At 46.7% G+C, this 24,325-nt stretch overlaps 1 protein-coding gene across 1 annotated transcript in view; it reads right to left on the bottom strand.

Annotated features, from left to right (window-relative positions):
* The window catches only part of LOC308685463 (calcium/calmodulin-dependent protein kinase type IV), a gene marked incomplete at both ends in the record, with an annotated part of 330,142 nt that extends 311,418 nt beyond the window's left edge, over window positions 1-18,724 (bottom strand). The window contains 4 exons of the mRNA XM_081357242.1: window positions 15,798-15,880; window positions 16,008-16,070; window positions 16,167-16,245; window positions 18,618-18,724. Coding sequence (XP_081213368.1) covers window positions 15,798-15,880; window positions 16,008-16,070; window positions 16,167-16,245; window positions 18,618-18,724 — 332 coding nt within the window. The remainder of the gene's footprint in view (window positions 1-15,797; window positions 15,881-16,007; window positions 16,071-16,166; window positions 16,246-18,617) is intronic.
* Between the last annotated feature and the right edge of the window lie 5,601 nt (window positions 18,725-24,325).

Genomic DNA, 24,325 nt, shown 5'->3' with positions numbered 1-24,325 from the left:
ATCACGCTTGGCAGCGCTCGTTGATGAGTCATGTTTTCATTGCGGGAACATGACCATCGCGATGTTTATAGATCAAGACTCAATGATCTCCATGTGAGTAGAGTCCCCTCTGCCACACCCCAATTTATCTCTTCCTCGAGAAGGGATACTTTGGCTGGTGGCCAGGGTGATCTGAGGGTTTGGTGTGGCACAACAACCGACGAGTCAATTCCTCGGGCCACACCCCCCTCCACATCGCAGACCATGCACTCACAGCATCACAAGGCGGGCTTGATTCCTCTGGAAATGAAGTTTCGACTGCGTTGCCTCCCACGGGAGTGCCATCGTTGCCGGGACCGATCCAGAGCTGTCAGCCATGCTTTCCTGGGGCAGCTGAAAGCATCGGCTGGAGTGGCCCCGCCCTCCCCCCGAGCGCTGTAAGCTTCTCCCGGACGTGCATCAGGACGCCTGCGCTGCGCGAAACTCCACGTGACTTTGTGCTCGCGGCCCGCGGGTGTCCTCCGCCTTCGCTGCTTTCGATCGCACGGCGATCATGGTCTGTATGTTCCCTGTCACTATAGTGGCACGGTCATGCAGTGCTGTGTGTCGCCTGCGCCTTCGATGCAGTGCTGTCCCGGGAGTTCTGTCGAACCGGCCGCAGTGGAACGCTAGTCCTTCCCTGGCCAACCCTGGCAGAACGCGGAAATTCTAACCACGCCCCTATGCCTCCCATGCCCGGCCTGGTTGTTCCGCCACGCACACTACTGACCTCGCTCTCGGGCGACATCGGTACCTGCGTGATCCTGGGTCAGGTGATGTCCACTATGTGGTCCAGACATGGGCTTAGCCAGGTTGATGTGGCAGGGTCTGAGAATTCATTTTCTCAGCTCCCCCATGTCCCAGGCTGAGCTCTTTGGCGGTGTGGCTTCGACCACCTGAAGCAGACTCGGGTCCGGCACCGATGGTCATCCATCCGTGCGGCCTCCTCAGTCTGCTTCCCGCCAAGCCCCCCTCCATGCGGCTGCTCCCCTCTGGCCTGCAAACGGACCTGAGCAGGAGGAAGCCGCAGGAGGGCGGCGCTGCCCGTCTCCGCCCCTTAGACTGCCACGCCAGCCTAAGCAGCACCTTGAGGCGGGCAGCCTGGTCGGCGGGGTGGTTGAGGACTGCGCCCAACAGTCTTCGATCAATCCACAAGCAGACTGAGGCTTCTGCACTGACGGTCATCCGTCGGTGTGGTCTGCTTAGTCTGCTTCCCGCCGACGCCGCCTCCTTGCGGCTCCTCCCCTCGAGCCTTCACTGGCCTGAGCACAAGGGGGTCGCTGGAGGCTGGCACCGCCTGTCTCTGCCCCTTAGCCGGCTAACACCTGGCTGAGCAGCACAAACCTGAGACAGGCAGCTTGGAGTTAGGGCTCAGTTCTTCAGGAGCTGGTAGCAGGACCACTCCTTCCCCCGCTTGAGGGCTGGGTGAAGATCTCTACAAAAGAACTAATGCTCTTTCTCTGAGCCCCAAGAGGCTGTGGATGACAGCACGCGCCGCCCACGGGCCACGCTCCTCTCATCCCCCTCTGTCGCCAGACCCCTGCCAGAGCACGCCCCCGTGGGACGCTGGTCCTCCCCTGGCCTCCTCTGGCAGGACGCGGTTTATGGCCGTGCCCCCGCACCGGGCCACTATGCCACCCACGCCTGGGCCGGTCATTCCGCCTCGCTGCACCACCGACGGTACGTCTGTGGTTCGAATAACCCCGCTGGCGCAGTTTCTGGAGGCCTGGCTAGAGCTTTCCGGACTGTCCCGCCGGGTCGGAGAACCATCAGGCTCGGCTACGTGATTCAGTTCGTGTGGTCTCCTCCCCGCCTCAGGGGAATCCGCTCACTATGGCCAGTGGCAATGCCCCTGTCATGAGAGCGGAGGTCGCTACCCTACTGGCGAAGGGTGCGATCGAGACTGTCCCTCCAGCCGAAATGAAGTCTGGGTTTTACAGCCCCTACTTTATTGTACCGAAGAATCCGGTGGGTTACGACCAATCCTGGACCTGCGCGTCTTGAACCGCTCCCTTCAAAAAAGAGGACGCCGTTCAAGATGCTCACGGCCAAACGCATTTTCGAATGCGTGCGGCCGCAGGATTGGTTTGCAGCGATCGACCTGAAGGACGCCTACTCCCATGTCTCCATTTTTCCTGACCGTTTCTACGGACACAGACCGTTTCTACGGTTTGCTTTCGAGGGACAGGCATACAGTACGCGGTTCTCCCTTTCGGGCTAGCCCTGTCTCCTCGCGTCTTCACGAAGGTCGTCGAGGCAGCCCTTGTTCCCCTACGCGAACACGGGGTTCGCATCCTGAACTATCTCGACGACTGGCTGATCCTAGCCCACTCTCGAGACCAGGTTTGCGAACACAGGGACCTTGTGCTCCGGCACCTAGCTCGTCTGGGCCTTCGGGTCAACTGGGAGATGAGCAAACTCTGCCCAGTGCAGAGGATCTCTTTTCTCGGTATGGAAATCGACTCGGTCGCCATGTGAGCGCAGCTTACGAGCGAGCGCGCGCAGTCACTGCTGACTTGTCTTCGTCAGTTCGAGGGCAAGAGTGCGGTCCAACTAAAACTTTTTCAGAGGCTCCTGGGGCATATGGCATCCACAGCCGCAGTAACGCCGCTCGGTTTGCTTCATATGAGACCGCTTCAGCTTTGGCTTCGCGATCGAGTCCCGAGGTGGGCATGGCAACACGGCAGGCTCCGAGTCCCAGTGACTCCGATCTGCCATCAGACCTTCTCCCCGTGGTCGAACCTCAATTTTCTACGGGCCGGAGTTCCCTTAGAACGAGCTTCCAGGCATGTTGTTGTATCAACAGATGCCTCCGCCACGGGTTGGGGTGCCATGTGCAATGGACATACTGCCGCGGGCTCCTGGACAGGACCCCAGCGCCTTTGGCATGTCAATTGCCTCAAGTTGCTGGCTGTACGCCTTGCCCTGCACCGCTTTCGGGCGTTGCTCAGGGGTCAACACGTACTGTTCCGATCAGACAATACCGCCACAGTAGCGTACATCAACCGTCAAGGTGGTCTACGCTCCCGCTGTATGTCGCAACTCGCCCGCCACCTCCTCATATGGAGTCAGAAGCATCTGAGGTCGCTTCGAGCCATTTATATCCCGGGAGACCTGAACCAGGCGGCCGACGAGCTGTCTCGGCTTCGGCCTCTCGCTGGAAAATGGCGACTCCATCCCCAGACGGTTCAGCTGATTTGGGATCAGTTCGGGGACGCACAGGTAGACCTGTTTGCCTCCCACGACTCGTCCCACTGCGACCTGTTTTATTCCCTGACCGAGGGCACGCTCAGCACGGATGCACTGGCGCACAGCTGGCCGCGGGGCCTCCGCAAGTATGCGTTTCCCCCAGTGAGCCTTCTTGCGCAGACCTTGCGCAAGATCAGGGAGGACGAGGAGCAGGTAATTTTGGTTGCCCCATACTGGCACAACCGCACCTGGTTCCCAGAACTAGTACTCCTCGCGACAGCACCTCCCTGGCCTATTCCCCTGAGGAAGGACCTGCTTTCTCAGGGACGGGGCACCTTATGGCACCCTCGTCCCGATCTGTGGAACCTCCACGTGGCTCCTGGACGGGACGAGGTAGGTTTGAGTACCCTACCACCAGCGGTGGTGGCTACCATCACTTCCGCTAGAGCATCGCGAGACATGTCTATGCGTTGAAGTGGAACCTCTGTGCAACTGGTGTTCTTCTAAAAATCTTGAACCCACGAAATGCCCCATCAGTGTCGTGCTTTCCTTCCTGCAAGAAGGGTGGAGCGAAGGCTGTCTCCCTCCACCCTGAAAGTGTATGTTGCCGCCATTGCCGCTCATCACGACGCAGTTGATGGTAAGTCCTTGGGGAAGCCCGACCTGGTCATCAGGTTCCTGAGGGGAGAGAGGAGACTGAATCCTCCTCGTCATCCCCTCGTACCCTCTTGGGACCTCTCAGTGGTTTTAACTGCCCTGCAGAGTGCTCCCTTTGAGCCTCTGCAATCAGTGGAGCTTAAGTTCCTGTCAATGAAGACAGCGCTCCTGGTTGCATTGGCCTCCATCAAGAGGGTAGGGGACCTGCAGGCATTTTCGGTTGACGAAGCGTGCCTGGAATTCGGGCCGGCTAACTCTCACGTGATCCTGAGACCCCGGCCTGGATGTGTGCCCAAGGTTCCCACCACACCTTTTCGAGATCAGGTGGTGAACCTGCAAGCGCTGCCTTTGGAGGAGGCAGACCCAGCCTTGGCACTTCTCTGTCCAGTACGCGCCCTCTGTGCTTACGTAGACAGAACGCAGTGTTTCAGGACCTCAGACCAGCTCTTTGTCTGTTATGGTGGGAAGCTGAAGGGAAAGGCTCTCTCCAAGCAAAGGTTGTCTCACTGGATAGTGGACGCCATTGCTTGGCTTACCAGCAGCAAGGTCGACCATGCCCCCTTGGTGTGACGGCCAACTCCACCTGGAGTGTGGCATCCTCTTGGGCTCTAGCGCATGGCGCCTCGCTAACAGACATCTGCAGAGCTGCAGGCTGGGCGACACCTAACACATTCGCGAGATTCTACAATCTCCGAGTGGAGCCAGTTTCTTCTCATGTACTCGCCTCAACTAGCCGGTACTAGATTCTGCTCAGGTGTCTTCGCTTGCTCGCCATTCCTCTCCACGGACGGGATACGTGCGATATTTCCTCAGGTGAGCCTAATAAGCCCTGAGTCTCCTCCAGCACTGACAACGTCAACGCCAGAGTTATGCCACCGGCAGCTTTCGGGTTGGCTAGGTGCCTCCATGTGCATGGTTCCTCTCCGGGCGACCCCCACATGTGTATTCCACTGTAAGCCTCCTTGAGCATGTGTCTTTCCCTTGGCAAGCCACCTTGCCACCCCTGGGGTTGAAATATTCCACCTGCGGCTGGACACCCCAGTGATTCTCCTTATGCAGTTCCTTCGGGTCATATGTGTATTCTTAAGTCCCCCTTTCGGGCTGGGCATGATTGCATATTTCCACTGGATATACTTCCCAGTGTACCTTGGTATTCCTGTGTTAAGTAGGAGTCCTTCGTCCGTGCTAGTCTCACGACAGGGAGCTCAGACTTACGCAGGGCACTGGAAGACAGTCGAGAGGTGGTGTGATTACACTGGGAACCCCATTCGTCGTCATCCGACGTAACTCGGAGTGACAACGAAAGGGAACGTCTCGGTTACGTATGTAACCCTCGTTCCCTGAGTAGGGAACGGAGACGTTACGTCTCCCTGCCACTTCCGCTGTACCGCTGGAACGCCTGAGTTCAGTCTCGGCTCCTCAGCGAAGACATAGTCTGCATGTTGCTCGCGCACTTCCTTATATACCCCCTGCGTGGGGCGGAGTTACGCTATGCAAATTCCGCAGACCCATGGCATTTCATTGCCATTGGCTCGTGTTTTAATACTCGAAGATGATAGGATTTCTAAGCGAAACCCCATTCGTCGTCATCCGACGTAACGTCTCCGTTCCCTACTCAGGGAACGAGGGTTACATACGTAACCGAGACGATTCATGTGCTGGAGACCACCATAAAGGCCCTGATATCCTTCAAGCGAAATCGTACAATCTTATTGTATAGGTATAAGAATAAACGTGGCATGACTTTACTAGAGTGCCGAATTGTAGAGCTTGTGCAAACATATCCACGTTGCTATGATTAGATGCTTTTCTTATGCTTTCTTTAAAAAATGCTTGCTGTTCCCTTTCGAGGGAACTCACGATGCGTCAATGACGCTTTGGGAACACTCCTGCATGATTGCGTCTGAAGCACTTGTGTCAACTAGTCCAAAGGTGAGAGTGGCTGTCACGGGCGGGTGACGTCACGACCAGGAAAGGATAAAGCACATCCGGAATACTTACATACATACGTTACATACTGTCTGTCTTATTTATTGTTGTCTGTCACTATATCAGTCACAAGCATAGATATTATGGCGAACAAAACAACCTTAGATCGTGTGTTCCTCCCCGCCCTCTTTCTTTAAGGGTGGGGATACACACGATGTATGTGTTGTTTGTTTGGAATGGAGCATGATCTTTCAGCGCTCGAGGGCGCTGACTACGAGCATTGCGAATTACTATCGCTTTACCCGCTCCGTTCCCGCTTGACACTTTTTGAGGAGGGTGCTCAGGCTCGCGTTCCTCGCAGTACCGGCCCCGTTGTTGCCAAGGCTGCACGGAAGCTGGTATTGTGGGGTTCGCAAATGGATCTCGTGGAGGGGTTAGAGACGCGGCACGGCTTCTTCCGCCCTCGTTAGAGAGCCCAGTGTTTCAGCAGTCTATCTCTGAGGAGGTAGAGGCGCTGAGCATTGATGCAGGGGAATAAAAACTCACCACCCTCATCTATTAAGAGCATGTTCGAAGAATCATGTAGCTCTACATAAAAATGAAAATAGTGGACGGGCTATGTTCATTCATAAACATTACCGACGTGTGTGCACTATCGGGAGTTTCCCCATGCTACTGCTTATTTAAAAAAGACTGCAATAAGAATCGAGTTTTTATGTGTAGCGTCTGGACCAATCAGACACACACAAATTATTCATTTATTTAATGAATAATCCAGCAAACTCACTCTCCCAAATAAGGCCTGTGAAACGTTCCCCAAATGAAGCTAACACACTGGCAGGGCGCAGTGTCTTGTTACAGGACACACACTGAGAATGGGTTTTACGATCGAAAAGAATGTCCTGAGAGTGAGTGAGTGACTCTCACTTAAATTCTTGCAGAGGAAGAGAAATAAAAACCCTGTTAATCCTACTTATATTCTAGATATAACCACTTGATAAATGTGTAAATATGTATCTAATTTTCCCATCTCATGATTTTCCCTTTTATGTGGCGTTTGTATTCTTGTAAACTCAATTGGGTTAATGTTTCAGACTTTGCATATTATGGTTAATCAACATTATATGTGCGGCATGTTTGGTCTCTAAAAAAATCCAATCTTCGTCTCCGATTCGTTAATTTACATTACATGTTGCTAACTTTGTGATGCATTAGTAGTATAAGAATCTTAAAGATTCTTTTCTTAAACACCCAATGAAAGTACATATTCAAATGCCCTGCTAGAACACAAAGGGTCGTAAAATTTCCCTCCAAAGGGAAATCTTCTCATTGGCTCTTGCACCTCCAGAGGTTGTGCCATCTTCACGCTTTAAAGTCACTGATCAGCTTTTAGCTCTCTCTTAGTCCCTTTCTGAAATGCTGACGTGAAGTTGATGCTGAACTAGAAGCCTCTAAGGACCCACCAAGCTTGTGCCAGGCTGCGGCCTTGTCTTTCCATTCACCAAAGATACTCTGAAAACCACTGGTTCTCTCTCATCAAGGCCACATCAGCAAAGATCAACTGGAGCCTCAACAAATTGCATCAGGACATTTTAATTCAAATGGGCCAGACAAGCAAGTATCAAACTTAGTCTCATTATTTGATACATTAAGTATCCTTACCCCTTTAAAGAAGGGCGTTTTAAAACTAAACTGATAGTTTGCAGTTGATCAAGGCTGTTGATCTGCTGACAAACAATGATTTCAAACAATGCTATAATTTCTTGCTTTCCTGTATTCTGCTTCAGCTCTCTTTCCCTTGGTAAACTGTATGCATGTATGTGTGTGTATGTTAGAGTAGTTTAAGTGTTTAGACTAGTTAATAAAATCTTGTTCATGTCACACGTAAAGTTGTCCTTGTCTCAAGCTCATAACTGGGGTCACTAATCATTTAGATTTTTGCTACTGCTTTAAGTAGTACTGTAAATTAAGAAAGACATTTCCCATGCCCCGGAAATGTACATTTCTTAGAGTTAATAAACAATTAATCCTGAGTGTTCACGGGATAAACAGGCTAATTGATTGTAATATTAATTTACGACAGTAAGTTAATTATATTAACTGATCCAAATATTCATAATCAATTATAACCAGTTATTATTGATTATTAATATTTCATATAGAGCTAATTTGCTACAATGCAAATGCAATGCATAGATTAAAAAGATACATAGTGTATTGCAAGCTATGAATTTATGATTCTTTTATTGTATATTAAAACTATTTGTTATATACAGTATGTTACCGGCAAAGTGTGTAATCCGGCATTCTATAGAATGCCTAGGTAATGTATAGAATTAGGTAATGTATTTTTGCCAAAAAACATCAGGCATTCTATACATTGCCTAGGCATTCTATACAATACCGGGATTTCACACTTTGCCGGTAACATATATATAAGCCTATATATATAAATATATATTCAGCCTTTCATCCAGACTATGTTAACTTGTCTGGTTAATTTTTTGCTGTTTGATTCTGAGGAATTAAATAAGTGGGCTGCATTTAAATTTGCTTATCTGACTTTCATTAATTAGATTCATGTATAAGTTCAGCATTTCATTCAGACTGTGTTAACTTGTCTGGTTGATCTTTTACTACATTTAATTTTGAGGAATTAAATGGTATAATTCGGTGCTGCAGCTGTCCACCTCCGAGGAGATGGATGTGCTGAGCATCGAGTTAAGGGAATTGAAGATTCTCCATCTCAATACCCTGTGTACAATGAGTTTTGGAGTTTATAGCTTCCATGTCAGGGCCTTCCAGTTTTTCCCAATCTCTACTAATAAAAATGATATCCCGGATCAACCCTTTCAGTCTGGATTTTCAATTCTAAAAATTGATGTTTAATAAATTGGGTTGAAAGAGCTTGGGCATGGCCGATGCCAAAGGCAGAACAAACGCTTGCGAGCTATCAGTCCTGTTACAGCTTAGGCTCCCCTTAAGGCTCGGCATTACTCTCCAGGCCAGTTAAAAACTCTTGGCGCTGGTGGATAAGGCTGGGCGGAGCAGCCCTAGCCATTAACAAACTCCTTGTACAGGACAGAGTGTCATTTCCTGTGCTCCCCCTCAGAAAGATTGGGGACCGGAATGGCATTCTCAACAGAAGCCTTTGAAGCAGAAGATGGATCTGAGGACCGTTTTTTCTGCGAAAAAGGCTTCGGCCAAGGTCCTGACGCCACTGGTGTCAGACCTCTGAGGTCAACCCCGACCGGGTGGAGCAGTGGCCTCAGGAGGCCGTTCTGCCAACCCCGCCACGCTTGGTGCCTCGGGGCGCAGCGGTCTCCAGCGAGCATATGACTCAGTGTCACCACGACTCTGTGTCAAACTCGCATCCTCTGAGGGGGGTTCAAAAACAGTCAGTTCGGTTGTTTCCGGCTAGTATACTTCAGGTCACCAAAGTGGCTGTTACAATAACACCAGAGGCCACTCTCGAGAGACTGGTACCCTTAGTAGATTTCTGACAGAGTGAAGAATCTGTCGAATATATCTCCATGGGTCCTGCAGATAATAGAGAGAGGTTACAGAATACAGTTTCATTCTCCTCCACCTCGTTACAACGGGGTGCTACTCACGTTAGTACATCCTGAGCAGGCTCTGGTAATGGAGCAAGAAGTAGAGTCTCTATTAGCGCTATATAAATGTAATGAATTATTATTATTATTATTAGCGAAGGGAGCTATAGAGCAGGTGAACTCACCCGAGTATCGGGGTTGTACAGCCACTACTTTATTGTTCTGAAAAAAGGATGGGAGGTTGCATCCCATTTTAGATCTTCGTCTGTTGAATTGTGCAGTCATGAAACTCAAGTTCTAGATGCTCACACACAAACAGATCGTGCCCTAAATCAGATCTGAGGACTGGTTTGCCACGATAGATTTTAAAGACGCTTACTTCCATGTCTCCATCCTCCCTCAACACAGGAAGTTCCTGAGATTTCCTTTTGGGGTAAAGAATACCATTATCGGGTGCTTCCATTCGGATTAGCTCTATCACCCCGCACGTTCACGAAGTGCGTAGATGCAGCTCTGACCTCGCTCAGGCTGCAGTTCATACGCATTCTAAACTACATCGACGACTGGCTGATTCTGCGGAATCGGCATCGAGATGTCGTCCCCGCTCACATAAGAAATTGGGGTTGAGACTCGATGCCAAGAAGAGTGTGCTTTCTCCACTACAGAGAACCACTTTCCTTGGTGTGGTATGGGATTCAGTTACGATGTGAGCCACACTATCGCCCGTTCGTGTAGCTGCTATCCTCACAGCCACAAAAGAGTTGAAGCTAGACCTGTCACGCACTGTGAAACAGTTCGAGAAACTGTTGGGCCTCATGGCAGCAGTGTCCAATGTGATACTCTTTGGCCTACTGTACATGAGACCCATTGCAGTGGTGGCTCAGAACCAGAGGGTTCTCCCCGAGGGGAAACCCACTTCGTACGATCAAGATCACGCGGCATTATCTCCGCGCCTTGGTTATATGGAGGAAATACTGGTTCCTATCCCACATGAAGAAATTGGGGTTGAGACTCAATACCAAGAAGAGTGTGCTTTCTCCACTACGGAGAACCACTTTCCTTGGTGTGGTATGGGATTCAGTCACGATGCAAGCCACATTATCGCCCGTTCTTGTAGCTGCTATCCTCACAGCCACAAAAGAATTGAAGCTCTTGTCAGTGTCTCCGCGCCTTGGTTATATGGAGGAAATACTGGTTCCTATCCCAGGGTTCGGTGTTGGGAGCTCTTTGCCATCGAGTTGCTATCTCGACAGAAGCTTCCCTCACCGGCCGGGGAGCGGTAATGGAATGCCGCTCAGCCCAGGGACTGTGGAGGAGTCATCATCTTTCTTGGCACATAAACTGCCTGGAGATGATGGCAGTCTTCAATGCGTTGAGACATTTCCTCCCAGATCTGAGGGACCATCATGTGCTTGTCCATACAGACAACACATCGGTGGTCTCTTACATAAATCGGCATGGGGTCTGCGTTCTCGTCCACTATGCAAACTGACGCACCAGATTCTCTTGTGGTCCCTAGGGAAGCTGCTCTCCCTGAAAGCAGTTTATTTTCAGGGCATCAGAATGTAGGAGCTGACATCCTGTTGAGGCAGGGAATGGAGGCTCCACACCGAGGTGGTGGAGCACATTTGGGGGTTTATGGCCAGGCACAAGTGGATCTCTTCGCGTCTCAGGATACGACGCACGGTCCACTTTGGTTCTCCCTCACACACCCAGCTCCCTTGGGGCTGGACGTTGTGGTATTGACATGGCCGAGGCTACGTCTGTACGTCTTTCCCCGATTACTCTGCTCCCAGGAGTTCTGGAGAAGGTCCGCCGGGACAGAATAATTCTACTACTAGTAGAACCCTACTGGCCGAGCTGACTGGTTCTCGGACCTGGTGTCTCTCCTCAACAGCTCTCCTTTGGAGATTCCAGTCAGGAGGGACCTTTGGTCTCAAGTGGAAGGGGTGACCCTTCACCCCAGCCCAGAGATTTGGAACCTGTGGGTTTGGCCCAACTCATTGACTTTGGTCTCTCAACTGAGGTTGTGAAGACCATACTTCACTCCAGAGCTCCCTCCACGAGGAAACTGTATATATTAAGTGATGGGTTTTCACTTCATATTGTGGATCTCGGACAGTGGGGCCCAGTTTACTGCCCGTTTGGTACAGTGCCGGAGTTACTGCGGGTTCGTTTTTCCGCAGGGTTATCCCGTTCCACACTGAAGGTGTATGTGGCAGCCTTAGTGCCTACCATGCCCCTTTTGGTGGTATTTCCCTGAAAGGGGGGAAACCTTTGGTCGTTTCCTCTGTGGTGCTTTTAGACCAGGACAGGAGTATGGCGGCTTAGAAGCCTTATTATATATGTAGATATCCCTGTAGGATGTGGTATGCGGCAGGCTGGTCCTCTCCGCTCAGATTCGTAAGGTTTTACACCTTCGACGTGGGCGTGTCCCCAGGTTCTCAGGTGCTCTTGTCTTAGTTGTGCAGTATTCACACACTTCCTTGAGAAGGGAACGAGACGATGCATCACTTTGCCATATTTCCTACATCCCTGTGATCTACTTGCTTCGGCCCTTTTCGAAGCTAGCGCAGTTCTATTTCGGATGTGCTTCATCCTTTCCTGGTCGTGAGGTCACCCGCCCGTGACGCCCACTCTCGCCATTAGACTAGTTGGCACAAGTGCTTCAGACGCAAGCACGCAGGAGCGTTCCCAAAGCGTCATTGACGCATCGTCTCGTTCCTTTCTCAGGGAACTAGAGTTACAGTCATAACTTGAGACGTTTTCTCTATTTTGTTGTGTTTATTTTGTTAATGAGAGAGGAAAGCGCGCAGCACATATTTACATATTCATCTAACCATCGCTCTCAGCAGTGTGAGAGGCATCGGATGTTTGAGAACAGTATATCGCTGATCACGTCTCTCGAACTTCGTTTTTCCCTTAAATGAAGAACAAAAAAGAACGCTGTGAATATATCGGGGCCTTAAGATCTAAGGAGAGAAACTAGGCCCTCATCATATCACCACATGGTAGATTACCTCTTAATACACTTTGAGCTTTGGGCTTGCTGGGGCTGTAACCCCACCAAAAATTTAGAGGATAACAGAAGATAACAGACATATTGTCCTCTTGTAATCTGCTATTGGTGAGTAGATACCCTGATCTTTTTGAAGATTCACTCACATTATAAAGGTCAAATAATATAGATTTTAATATAAATTCTTGCACTTTGTTTGCCCTAGCTAGTCTGGTGATGAAAAAAAAGAAAGAGAAAAGGTTGTTTTAGATCTAAACATATAGATTAATGCATTAAACAAGCGTCTTTGACCGTTATTGCATCTCTTCTGCTTTTTCAGTTTCTCGCGCCATGTTTTAAAACACCTTGTCAAGTTAAAAGTTCAACTTTTGAAAACACGTCTTGACACCCGCGCTCTTTTCCATTTTGTTTGCATTTTAAAAGCTCAAGCACGTTCCTTAATTTAGCTTACTGCAGTTTTAAAGCCCTCACTATCTGTTATAATATATGCATGGACATAATAAATAGCTACGCCTATAGGCTATATGTCTATGGGACTGTAAGTCGACAAGTTTCAATAAACCGTTATTGTTTCAAAGAGCTGATAAGGTAATAATAAAGGTGTTAAGCTAAATTTAGACTGTGCTTAGTTCTGTGTACCCTTTACAATGTGACCTTAAGATAAAATGGAAAATTAAAGTTAAATGCAATAAATGCAGGGTATAGAAATATTGCAATGAATCCCTGGTGAAAAAAAATAATATGCTAAATATACTTGCAACCAGACTTATTCAGGATACTTCAAGTGTGTTAATGATTAGTTCACTTGAAATGGAACAACTAATTTTGTACTAAGTATATTTTAGTTGTAATAAAATTGTAGTAAAGCATAACTTTAAGTGTATTTAGTATACTTTTGTGTGCTAAATTGGAACAACCTCAAGTATACTTATGAAGTAAGTGTATGTATGCTTACATGCATGTATGCTTACATGCTTGATTTGTGATATTAAAGTGTACTTTATTTGGGTTACAAGTACATTACAAATTTATTACGAGTGTCTTCAAAACATACAAGCCATATACCATAAGTGTATTATATTTGAGTAAAAAGTATTATGTTCAGTAATAGCTTATATAATAGTATTCCAAATACTATAAATTGCACGCCTTGTCTTCAATAACAAATGCACATTAATAAACAAATATTACTTAGCTATACTTAGTACAATTTACTATTGAATACTATAATGTATTTTTAAAGTATACTTCAATGCATTGTTATAATGATAATTTTCAGCACACAGTGAAAAATATACCTAAAATATATATTTTTAAGTAAAGTGCAAATAAATACACTTTTTAAAAAAAATGAACAGAATTTTCAGTTCAAGTATATTTTTCTAAAATATATTTTTAGAAAATATACTGAAGTACAATTTTAAAGAGTAATAAAAGTTGTATTGTGAAAATAGGTAAAAGCATGATGCTAATATACTTTTAATATGTTTAAAGATAGTACAAATTACTAAAGCAATTGGAAATAATTTTGGGGAATTGAAATGAAGCTGAAATAAAATAAAATAATACATATTAGATGGAAAACCTCCAAAAAAATTAAATAAATAAATGATAACAAAAATACCTGAAATAAATTGTCATAAGACCTGTGTTGTAAGATAATACACAAACACGACAATGAATCTTTAATACATCCACAGGCAGGTAAATCCAAACAGAGAGAAAGGCTTTCAACACAGGTACACATGAACGAAGCTTGACAACAATGAACAGATTGTTGAACAGAGAACAGAGGAACTTAACGATTAACGATAACGACACACACCTGAACTAAATGATGAAATCAAGTCAATAACCATGACAAGTCCAAATGGTGTGAGACTATGACACAAATAAGTTGAAGTACTAAATAACCAAAATTAAAGATAAATAAATCCTAAGTAGACATACAAAATTTGTAAAAATGTCAAATGCACGTTAAACTACTAAATGACTAAAACTAAAATGAAAATTAAAACTGAAAAATATCAAATTAAAAGCTAATTCAAAATATTAATAAATTAATAGTTTATAGTTTATAATGTTTTCACTTTCATTGACTTTCATTATGTGGACAAAAACAGTTAAAGGGACACTTCACCCATTTGCATTAAGCTTTGCATTGTTAGAAACCCAGTCATACTATTGAATGGTTGTGCAACACTCTTTCATTTTTCCCTGATACGGGAGAAATCTGTTATTTACCTCTTACACTTCCTCCTACAATGACGCAAAAATCGTCATTTTGCGTCATTGTAGGAGGAAGTGTAAGAGGGGGGGATTTCTGTTGAGACTACAAGCACTCGTTCCTCATCTCTCCCAGGGGGCGGGACCCGCTCACGCTACAGACCTATTACAGATCAGTGGGTGGGACTTTACTCTCTGAAACTGAAAGCAATATCCTCCATCTTGTTTGAAGCTAAGCTAACAGGCGCTGTGGAGACAGATGTAAAGTTATGACAATAGCGGAGGAGAGTGCTCAATATGATATAGACTAGAGGAAGAGTATTTCGGAAGTCGGATGCTTGAATCAGGTGTTTGTGGCTACCTTTACAAGCCGCATTATAGCGAAGAGCAGCCGAGGCAGAAGACCTGCCTGCCGCGGACGAGGAGCCCGGACTGGCTCGAGTTAGGGCGGACTGGTGGCGCCGGTGATCTCACTATGCAACTACGAACCGCTACGAACACAGAGATAGAGTCCGTCTGCGGCAAAGAATTTCAACGATGACAATTTCTCCTGGACGAAATCTCTGAATCAGACGAGGACACGGACGTTTGTGTTGTGAACTAGTTTCCTAGTTTTGCACCGCATAATGTTCTGACTGAACATCCAGGTACCATGCAATAATTCACCTTTTCGAAAGAAATACAAACGAGGAGTAATGCAGTAATGAGTTCGCCAACTAACTAGACATTTTGTGTGAATGTGAAATTAATTTCAAGCTCTGGTGGTAGCTAGCCTTGTAGACGGAAGAGTGATTTCTCTTATAGGCAGATATGCGCTTTCTGGATTAGTGGGAGTGGCTTGCGGAGCTGTGCAATGTGGTGCATTGTGGGAGTTGTTGTCTTTCATACAAATGCGTCCTGAAGTTATTTTTTGTCTTTTCTCGGTCACAAAGGCACCAAATTCAAAATTTCTTTTACATTTCGACTACATATATGACCCACTTTAAATAAAAAACAATGTTCAAATGGGTGAAATGCCCCTTTAACACAATTTTTCTAAATATCTTCTTTTGTGCTCCAGTCAAACAGGTTTGGAATGACATTCAAGAGAATAAATGATGATTTTTTTTTTATATTTGGGTGAACTATCCATTTAAGCTGACGAACGCACGTCATAAATCCTGTTTCACATTTGAATTGCCTCTATTTAATGGAGGACATAATACCTGTCAAAGAGCTCTCCACCTGTGACCAGCTCAAGGATGAGAAAGATCTCTGTCTCCGTCTCAAAAATTTCCTTCAAACGAATCTAAATGAAAACAAAGAACAGTCACATCAGAGCAAGCCCATCCATATTCTCATGGAAAACAATGAATATGAAATATTTCATAACAATGTGAAGAGAATTTCACAATTCGGGGAACATAATATCTTACAATATTTGGATGAGACAGACGCAGCAGGACTCCAATCTCTGTCCTCACAATTTTCTTGTCAATCTAAGTTGATGACACAATGAAAATAACCTCAAACAGTCATTCTGGGATTTCAGGAAAAAATGTAATATGCTCCTATAAAATTACCAATCAACTTACCGTTTTCTTCAAGACCTTCACAGCATAAGGTTTCTCAGTCTGCTTCTCTTCACAGCGAAACACAACAGATGTGGCACCCCTGGTGATTAACACAAAGCAATTGTAATATACTCATAATTAAATAAGGATCTTAAATTTGATAAACATGCATCATAGAAAGTACCATACACAAACAAATATCACAAAGTGACAGATAGGAAGATGCTAATAAAACCAAGAAGTACATACAAATACTCAACACACTGGATTCAGCTTTGTGTACTAGCCTGAACATAATTAAATATGCCATGTATTATAAAATCACCTTCCCTCTCTAGTGCATAAGCCCTTTTACATGACTGTGTTATGTTATACAATACGTGTGTTATATATATAACCATATATGGTCCTCATGTTGTCTCTCAGATCCTTTCTTTGCTTTTCATGGTCATTGAATGATTCAATCAGATGAACACTCAAAGAGAAGTTCCATAATTTCTCCATCCGCTGCCTTGTTGTTAATCGAACACTAACACATCAGTGTCTGACAAACAGTCTTCAGTATAATCAGCAATAGACATCAAACTACTCAAGGTCATACAATGTGCAGGAATATGCGTACATTAAAAACATGTAATTCTGTTAAAACAAGCCCCATAGAAGTCCTTCTCTTAGTTGAATTTCATGCCAGGTCACACGGCTATAATGAAAGACTAAAATCAGGTGACAGCATCAATTGCTCAACATTTTGCATCCCACATCCTGGGAGGTAATGATAACATTTTAAAATACTTGGTGACATTTGGAAAGGTTGGGTCTTTCCTTAACGTGCATTATAATTAGTTTACTACAGGGAGATCAAATTTTAGCTCAATTAGTTTAGAAACTACCTATCACAATACCTATAGCAGTACAAAAACCTTAATTACAACACAAAACCTGAACACCTGCTCAAATATAGAGACGGGCAACACAAATGTTAACACTTATATTTTACGTTAATATAACCAACTGCAGGAATAACACTATTATAACAGCTCCACACAGTAAATGCTCATTAAGTATAACGACAGACCAATGATTGGTTTGACCGATATTATTTTACCAATATTTAACAAACTGTAAATCAGTTATCTTTATTTACATAGCTGCCATTTATTCAAACGTATTCTTTATTCAGATTTTCAAGTTAGTTTTATTTCTGCTACAATGATAACTAATTATACAAAAACAAATCGGTCTAACCAACTATCGGTAACAACATCTAACAATGATATTTATAAATATGTTATGCTTTTTTATTGTTGCAGTCTGATGATTACTTATTGTGGTACAAAGCAGAAATAAAATAATTAAATAATTATGAAGGTAATATGATGTCATGAATCGCATGCGCAGGGTAAGATTTGTGAAAGTGTACATAAGATTGCAAGCGTAAATGAAATTTGCATGCGGAAGATAAGATTTGTAAAGGGGTAAATCGCCTTTCAAGTGAAAGAAAAAAAATATTTGCAGCATTTTACTGTTATTCGTAAATTTAATTCATGTATTTTGAAACTGCAGCTTCGTGCTAACGCAAAATAAATAGGATCTGTATTCTTCTGACTTCCATTTTTCCACGCTTACAGTTTTTTTTTCGCACAAATACGGCCAAAAGCACTGCAAGCCTGTAAACAGCAATTTGCAACCGAAACAACAGAGTCAGGAACTGCAAAACAGATTAATTGCGTAAAATCAAACTCTGTGCAAATGTCTAAATGACTTCTTGTGTGCATGGGGCAAAAAAGTTCCTGAAATAACCCGATTTGTACAGTTGCGTCTTTCTTTTACCTGCGCTTCCAGTTTTGGCACGATTCTCTCTCATTGAGTTTTGCAAGGCGAAGAGGAGGACGGGTCCACCTTCTTCATGTAGCCAATCAAATGAGCTTCTCGCTGACTTTTGATTTACTCTTATCTGATTGGTTCAACAAACACGCCAGTCACCAGAACATATTGTGCGAAAAAAACGTGCCAAAAGTGTAAGCGCGGAAAAAATGGAAGTCAGAAGAATACAGATCCTATTTATTTTGTTAGCACGAAGCTGCAGTTTCACAATACATGCATTACACTTACAAATAACAGTAAAATGCTGCAAATATTTTTTTCTTACAGTTGAAAAGCGATTTACACCTTAACAAATCTTCTCTTGCGCATGGAAATTTAATTTACGCTTGCAATCTTGTACACTTTCACAAATCTTACCCGGCGCATGCGATTCTTAATGACATCATATTACTTTCATAAATATTGGTTCTGCATATCGGTTAATTTGTATCACTATAGTCATAAAAAACAAAATAGGTCGACAAGTAATTAAGTAAAAAAAAAAAAAAAAAAAAATAATGTGTAGGCTACACGGTGTGAACGTATAGGCCTATGTATTTTCAATATAATATCAAAACCAATGTTAACTGGATGAAGTAATGTACTCACCTGCCTAATTCTGGGCCCATGTTATAGAAATCCTCCACTGTCGCATCTCGGCGCGATCCATCGACCCAATATTCCACCGTGCACGCGCCGGACCGAGAGGTGGGCATGATGGACTCTCCGAAGACTGTTCTTCTGGTATTGTGAATACAACTAATCCCTTAGATCAGGGAAGCCCAGGGAACCTCGATCAGTTTCACATCTGGGAGTCAGCGTAAGCTGTAAATTGTTATGTTTATAAATCTGCTGTTTCAAGTGATCAGTGATTTACAATGTCCAGGTTTCCATTTCCGTCTGAGTGCGTGTATTAAAAGTCAGTCCAGACACTGAAGCATCACTGCTGGCTGGAGTTGATCTCCAAATCAGGTCTATTTAAATTGATCTATAGACACACAACATTCAAGAAAACATCATAATCCTGCGATTCCCGATGTCACAAGCGACAGGATGATGAACGATTCCTTGCTTTGCTCCTCGCCAGAATGAAAAACAAACAGTCTTATTTCTCAGATGGTTCTCAAAAAGCAGATGGATATTTTGACTTAGCTGGATAAAGATGAAGTAAATGTCGTTTCTAATGTAAATATCAGACTGCTGTTTGCGCTGGTAGCCTAAGGGGTGGAGAAAGGGAGGGGGTCTGTCACACGCTAAACCGCGCGCGCGCACACACACACACATACAGTCACATACACACGCCCTCTCAGCCTCACTCCCAGTCCGTGGCATTTACTGTGGGCTGCAAATGGGAAGCTGAAAATTCAATCAAAATAACGAATGTGCTTCTGATATCATTATGGTTGGAAATGTATTAACGATTGTCGAACGTGCATTACACCTACAGTTATTCCTGCACTAACGCCACAACACCGCTATTGAATCTATACGAGTGTAGTCGATTCCCGAATTATTTTATGAGAGATTAGTGTATATTGGTCATTATAAGAAAATTGTGGCTTTTTGAACAGACAACTTTAAAAAAATGTAAAAAAAAATGTTTATACCAAAACTTATAGACAGATAATAGTTAGCCTCTTAATATTATAAATCAACTTAAATGACAGTTGGTTAAGGCCGGGACAGGAAGCTACCATTTTCGTAGAATAACCCATTTAATTTCAGAACGAATGACTCGTATAAACCTTTCCAGTGATTATGACAGAATCATTATGAACCAGAATTGTTAAAGGGGTCATATAATGGTACATGCACTTTTACAAGTTGATTGCACTGAAATGTCTGTTGGCAGTGCCTGTACACAACCATCCTATCATGATAAAAATCCATCCAGTGGTTTTGTTTTAATCTCCTTATATGTTTGACCCTCTCTGAAATCAAGCCGTTCGATATTGTGACGTCATAAGATCGTACGCCCCTCCCGCTATTGTGATTGACAGCCGTGTTTCAACACAAGACCCGCCCTGAGCAAGCTGTGACAGCCGTCGTCATAGTAGTCCGCCATTGTTGATATGCTGGAGTAGAATGGCGTCTAAGCGATTGTGGTGTTCTGTTCTTAGATGTAATAAGGAACACAGCAGTCATTTGGATGTTCCTAAATCCGAGCCGTTGAAGATGCAGTGGCTGAGTTTTGTTTTTGAAGGATATGCCCAAAGGATTGACGCGGGGATTCCCTCACGGGGATTCCCCACGATCATCTGTGCTTTCATGTTTGCGCGAATCATTTCACACCAGACAGCTTCACAAATGAGAAAAAACGGATCGGTACCAACGTGTTCCTGCTGAACCTCCAGAAGATGTGAGTGTAATGTTTTATTAACCTTTATATTAGTATTTATATTAATCTTTGCGAAATTTGCAAACTTTGCTGCAGGCTTCACGATGAATGCGTCTAAGGTTCTCTTACGAGAGGTTCTCTCGTATTGCGTAAGTAGCTTACGCATCGGGAAAGTCTTCTTTCTTCGAGATCTGAAGCCAAAAAATTATCCTTAATTTTGTATTCATTGTCAACGCAGTGCAGCAGCCGACAGACCTAGGCAGACTGTATAAGCGTGCTCATTGGCTGCTCGGCTGCAACTGCTTAAGCCTATCGGTGAGCGCTCTGAACGCGGCAACCAATGAGGGTGTGGAGGCTTCGCGCCCTCCACACCCTTCTAACCGTCAGAATGGGCGTGGCCAGCGTGTATATATTCAGCGCTCACAGGCTAAAATTCTGATTTTCTTGTCTTCAGCGACGCTCTTCGCATCGCTGGATCTTGAGAGCCGCCGCCGTTGAAACCAGCGACCAGCAAGCTTAGGACAGCGCCTGAGGAAGCCGGCCGTCTTCGCCGCCTTCAGCCATCCGTGCCTGCTACGCTATCCGGCGACATATCCTTTACATTATTACTGTTTCTGTGTGTACTCTAAAAGAGCACGAGGCGTTTTTGTAAAAACGCCTCGTTTTTGCGGCTCGTGCCGCGCCCCGCTCAGCAACGGAGACCGCCACCTCTCTGCGCTCTCCGCCTGGGCCGCGGGCACGCCGCCACCGCACTCTCCGAGTGCGAAGAGCTTTCAATGTCGACCCTGCGGGCTCGACTTGAAGCTTTCGACCAAGCTGTCGCTCCGCCTGTCCCTGCCGGGCCGCGCAATAAGAAGCGCCGCTCGCAGCGACCACCGGAGACTGTTGTGACTGAGGAGCTCGCCGGAACCTCTCCCTCGAGCTCTCTCTCGCCCTCTCCCTCCCGGCCGCTCAACCGCCGGCTCTGCCCACGCCGCCGCCGCGTCAGGAGATGAGGCGAATGTGATAGATACCCGTACTCTCCCTCTGTTCGAGCCGTGCAACTTCGCCGCTCACAAGGGATGGCAGAAGCGGACGGTCTCGGAGCGAGTTTCCTCTCCCTCTGTTCGAGCCGCGCAAACTGAGCCGCTCACGAGGGATGGCAGGAGCGGACGGTCTCGGAGCGAGTTTCCTCTCCCTCTGTTCGAGCCGCGCAAACTGCGCCGCTCACAAGGGATGGCAGGAGCGGACGGTCTTGGAGCTCTCTTTACGTTACAAGAAAGCTACTCCGTCCTCGCGCGTCACTCACCGGTGAAAGGGGAACAGAGTGTTTTCCGTCCCGCCGTGGCCTGGACTATAACCTCCATTTCTCAGTCCCCTCTTAAGTCAGGCGACTGGAATTGTTACCATTGCAGTATACGAGCCTGTTATAAATACACGCTCGCCTGCAAGCAAACGCCGTCACAAGACATGATGACGCTAACCGAGTACTAATGTATTCTCCCCTGTGGCTCAGTGGCGGAATCCTAGACTGTCAAGCTAGAGACCGGGGTACAATCCCCGCTCTCGCGGCAGTTAAAGTTTATGCTGTTCGCTTCTCCGAGCTCGCGGCCAGTTTTTCTTACATACAGAAAACAAGCCCGCTCTCTCCCTCGTTGGGCCGCGCAGATTGCGCCGTTCAAGGGATGACAAAGCGGACGGTCACGAGCAGCGTTCAGCGTGCGCGCCTCACTCACCGGCGAAAAGAGAAGAGAGTGTGTTAGTCTCGCTACGGCTGGACAACCGCCAATCCTCACACATTTCTCAGTCCCCTCTTAAGTTCAGGCGACTGGAAATATTACTATTGCAGTAAACGAGCCTGTTTTAAACACACGCACGCCTGCAAACAAACGCCGACGCGACACATGAGGTCGCGCTTACTGAAAGCTTATGTGTTTTCCCCTGTGGCTCAGTGGCAGAATCATACGCTTTCATGCGAGAGATCCGCGTTCGATCCCAGCTCTCGGGGAAGTTAAAAATTTATGCTGCTTGCTTCTCCGAGCTCGCGGCCAGTCTTTCTTACTTACAGAAAGCGAACCCGCCTCTCGCACCACACCTTCTCAGGGTGCTCGAGTATTTTTGAGCGTCTAAACACGAGAGAAGAAAAGACGGTTAAATCCCGCAGCCCTGCGGCTGGACCACCGTCGAAGCTTAACGCTCTGTCAGTCCCCGTTGCCATGGCTACTGCAGCTGTTTACCCCGCAGTCAACGAGCCGGTATCTACCCGCTCGCCTGCGCGCATCCGCCGTTCTCACGGCAACCCAGAAAAATTTCAAAAGAGCATATGTCTGGTTGCACGGCTGACGCCGTATGTGTTTCTAGTACAGTGAATGTGCCCACGTTCTGTGCTCACCCCTGTACACAAGCACTATACATCCCGTGTCTCTCACAGAGCCCACTCCCATGAAGCAGGCAAAAGCCGCTTTAGTGTTAAAAGTAGGTCACGTGTCCACTTCTCCGTGCCCACACCTACTCACTGCCCGCTCTGTCACACGGCCTCGCACGACCGGTCATGTTTTAAATGTAAGTCCTGTGCCCGCCCTCGAGCGCTCACACATACTAACTACATTTTCGCCCCGACGCCGACATCGCGCGTCGCGCCTCACCCTATGTTCCCCGTCCAAAGCCACCGGGACACTGTGTGTAAAACGGCCAGCTATCGCTACGTGCGATCCGCCGTATCTAACCACAAAGAGCGCGCGCGCCGCGCCCGCCCCTGAATGTATGTCCTGTGCCCGCCCTCGAGCGCTCACACATACTAACGAACATTTTCGCCCCCGACGCCGCCATCGCGCGTCGCGCCTCACACTTTATGTTCCCCGTCTAAAGCCACCGGGACACTGTGTGTAAAACGGCCAGCTATCGCTGCGTGCGATCCGCCGTATCTAAGCACCAAGAGCGCGCGCGCCGCGCCCGCCCCTCCGTTTCGAGCTCTCGAGCCCACGATGCGCGGCGATCGGAGCCCGGAGGCCATTCTGCACCTGGCTGCACACGCAAAATCGTGGGAAACTATTCCAGGCGCATCAGAACGGGTGCTAAGCACAGTAAAACAGGGCTATACTCTGCAGTTCGCTCGCCGCCCTCCGCGCTTTCAAGTGCGTATCGAGACCAGAGTGAATGGGGAAGTAGCACATCTACTTCGAGCAGAAATAGCTACACTTCTGTGCAAAAGGGCTATAGAACCGGTTTCCCCTTCCATGAGCGAGTCGGGCTTTTACAGCCGTTATTTCCTCGTTCCCAAGAAGGACGGAGCTCTCAGACCAATTTTGGATCTGAGACGTTTGAACAAGGCTCTTATGAGAAGACCGTTCAAAATGCTCACAACCAGACAAATTCTCGTGCAAATTCGCCCGAGGGACTGGTTTATATCTCTCGATCTAAAAGACGCGTGCTTTTCAGATCCTGATAATACCCCGTCACAGGCCATTCTTGAGATTCGCCTTCGACGGTCAGGTATATCAGTACACGGCCCGCCTGTCGACACAGCGCGCGCGCTGCATTCGATGCCTGGCCGCGTCCCTCCGGCCGGGCAGCACCGTACCTCTCAAAATATTTCAGAGGTTACTAGGTTGTATGGCCTCAGCCGCAGCAGTGCTTCGGCTGGGTCTTTTACGAATGCGCCCGCTACAAAGCTGGCTGAATGCCCGAGTGCCTCACAGAGCATGGGCTTCCGGCGGTATCCGCATCAGAGTGACTCAGAGCTGCGTTTCAGCTCTGAAGCCCTGGTTAGCGGCCGACTGGTACCAGCGGGGAGTGACAATGGGAGCTATCTCACACCGCAAAGTTATCTCGACGGACGCTTCCACCTCAGGCTGGGGCGCTCTGTTCGAGGGCAAACCGGCTTTTGGCCTGTGGTCAGACCGGGAAAAATGCCTCCACATAAACTGTTTGGAGATGATAGCGGTCGAGAACGCGCTCAGGCGCTTCCTCCCATTCATACAGGATCACCATGTGCTAGTCC

The sequence above is a fragment of the Scardinius erythrophthalmus genome (genome assembly GCF_964197995.2).
Source record: "Scardinius erythrophthalmus genome assembly, chromosome: 25".
Lineage (NCBI taxonomy): Eukaryota > Metazoa > Chordata > Actinopteri > Cypriniformes > Leuciscidae > Scardinius > Scardinius erythrophthalmus.
The sequence above is the reverse complement of the archived record's forward strand: the minus strand, read 5'-3'. Positions and strand labels throughout refer to the sequence as shown.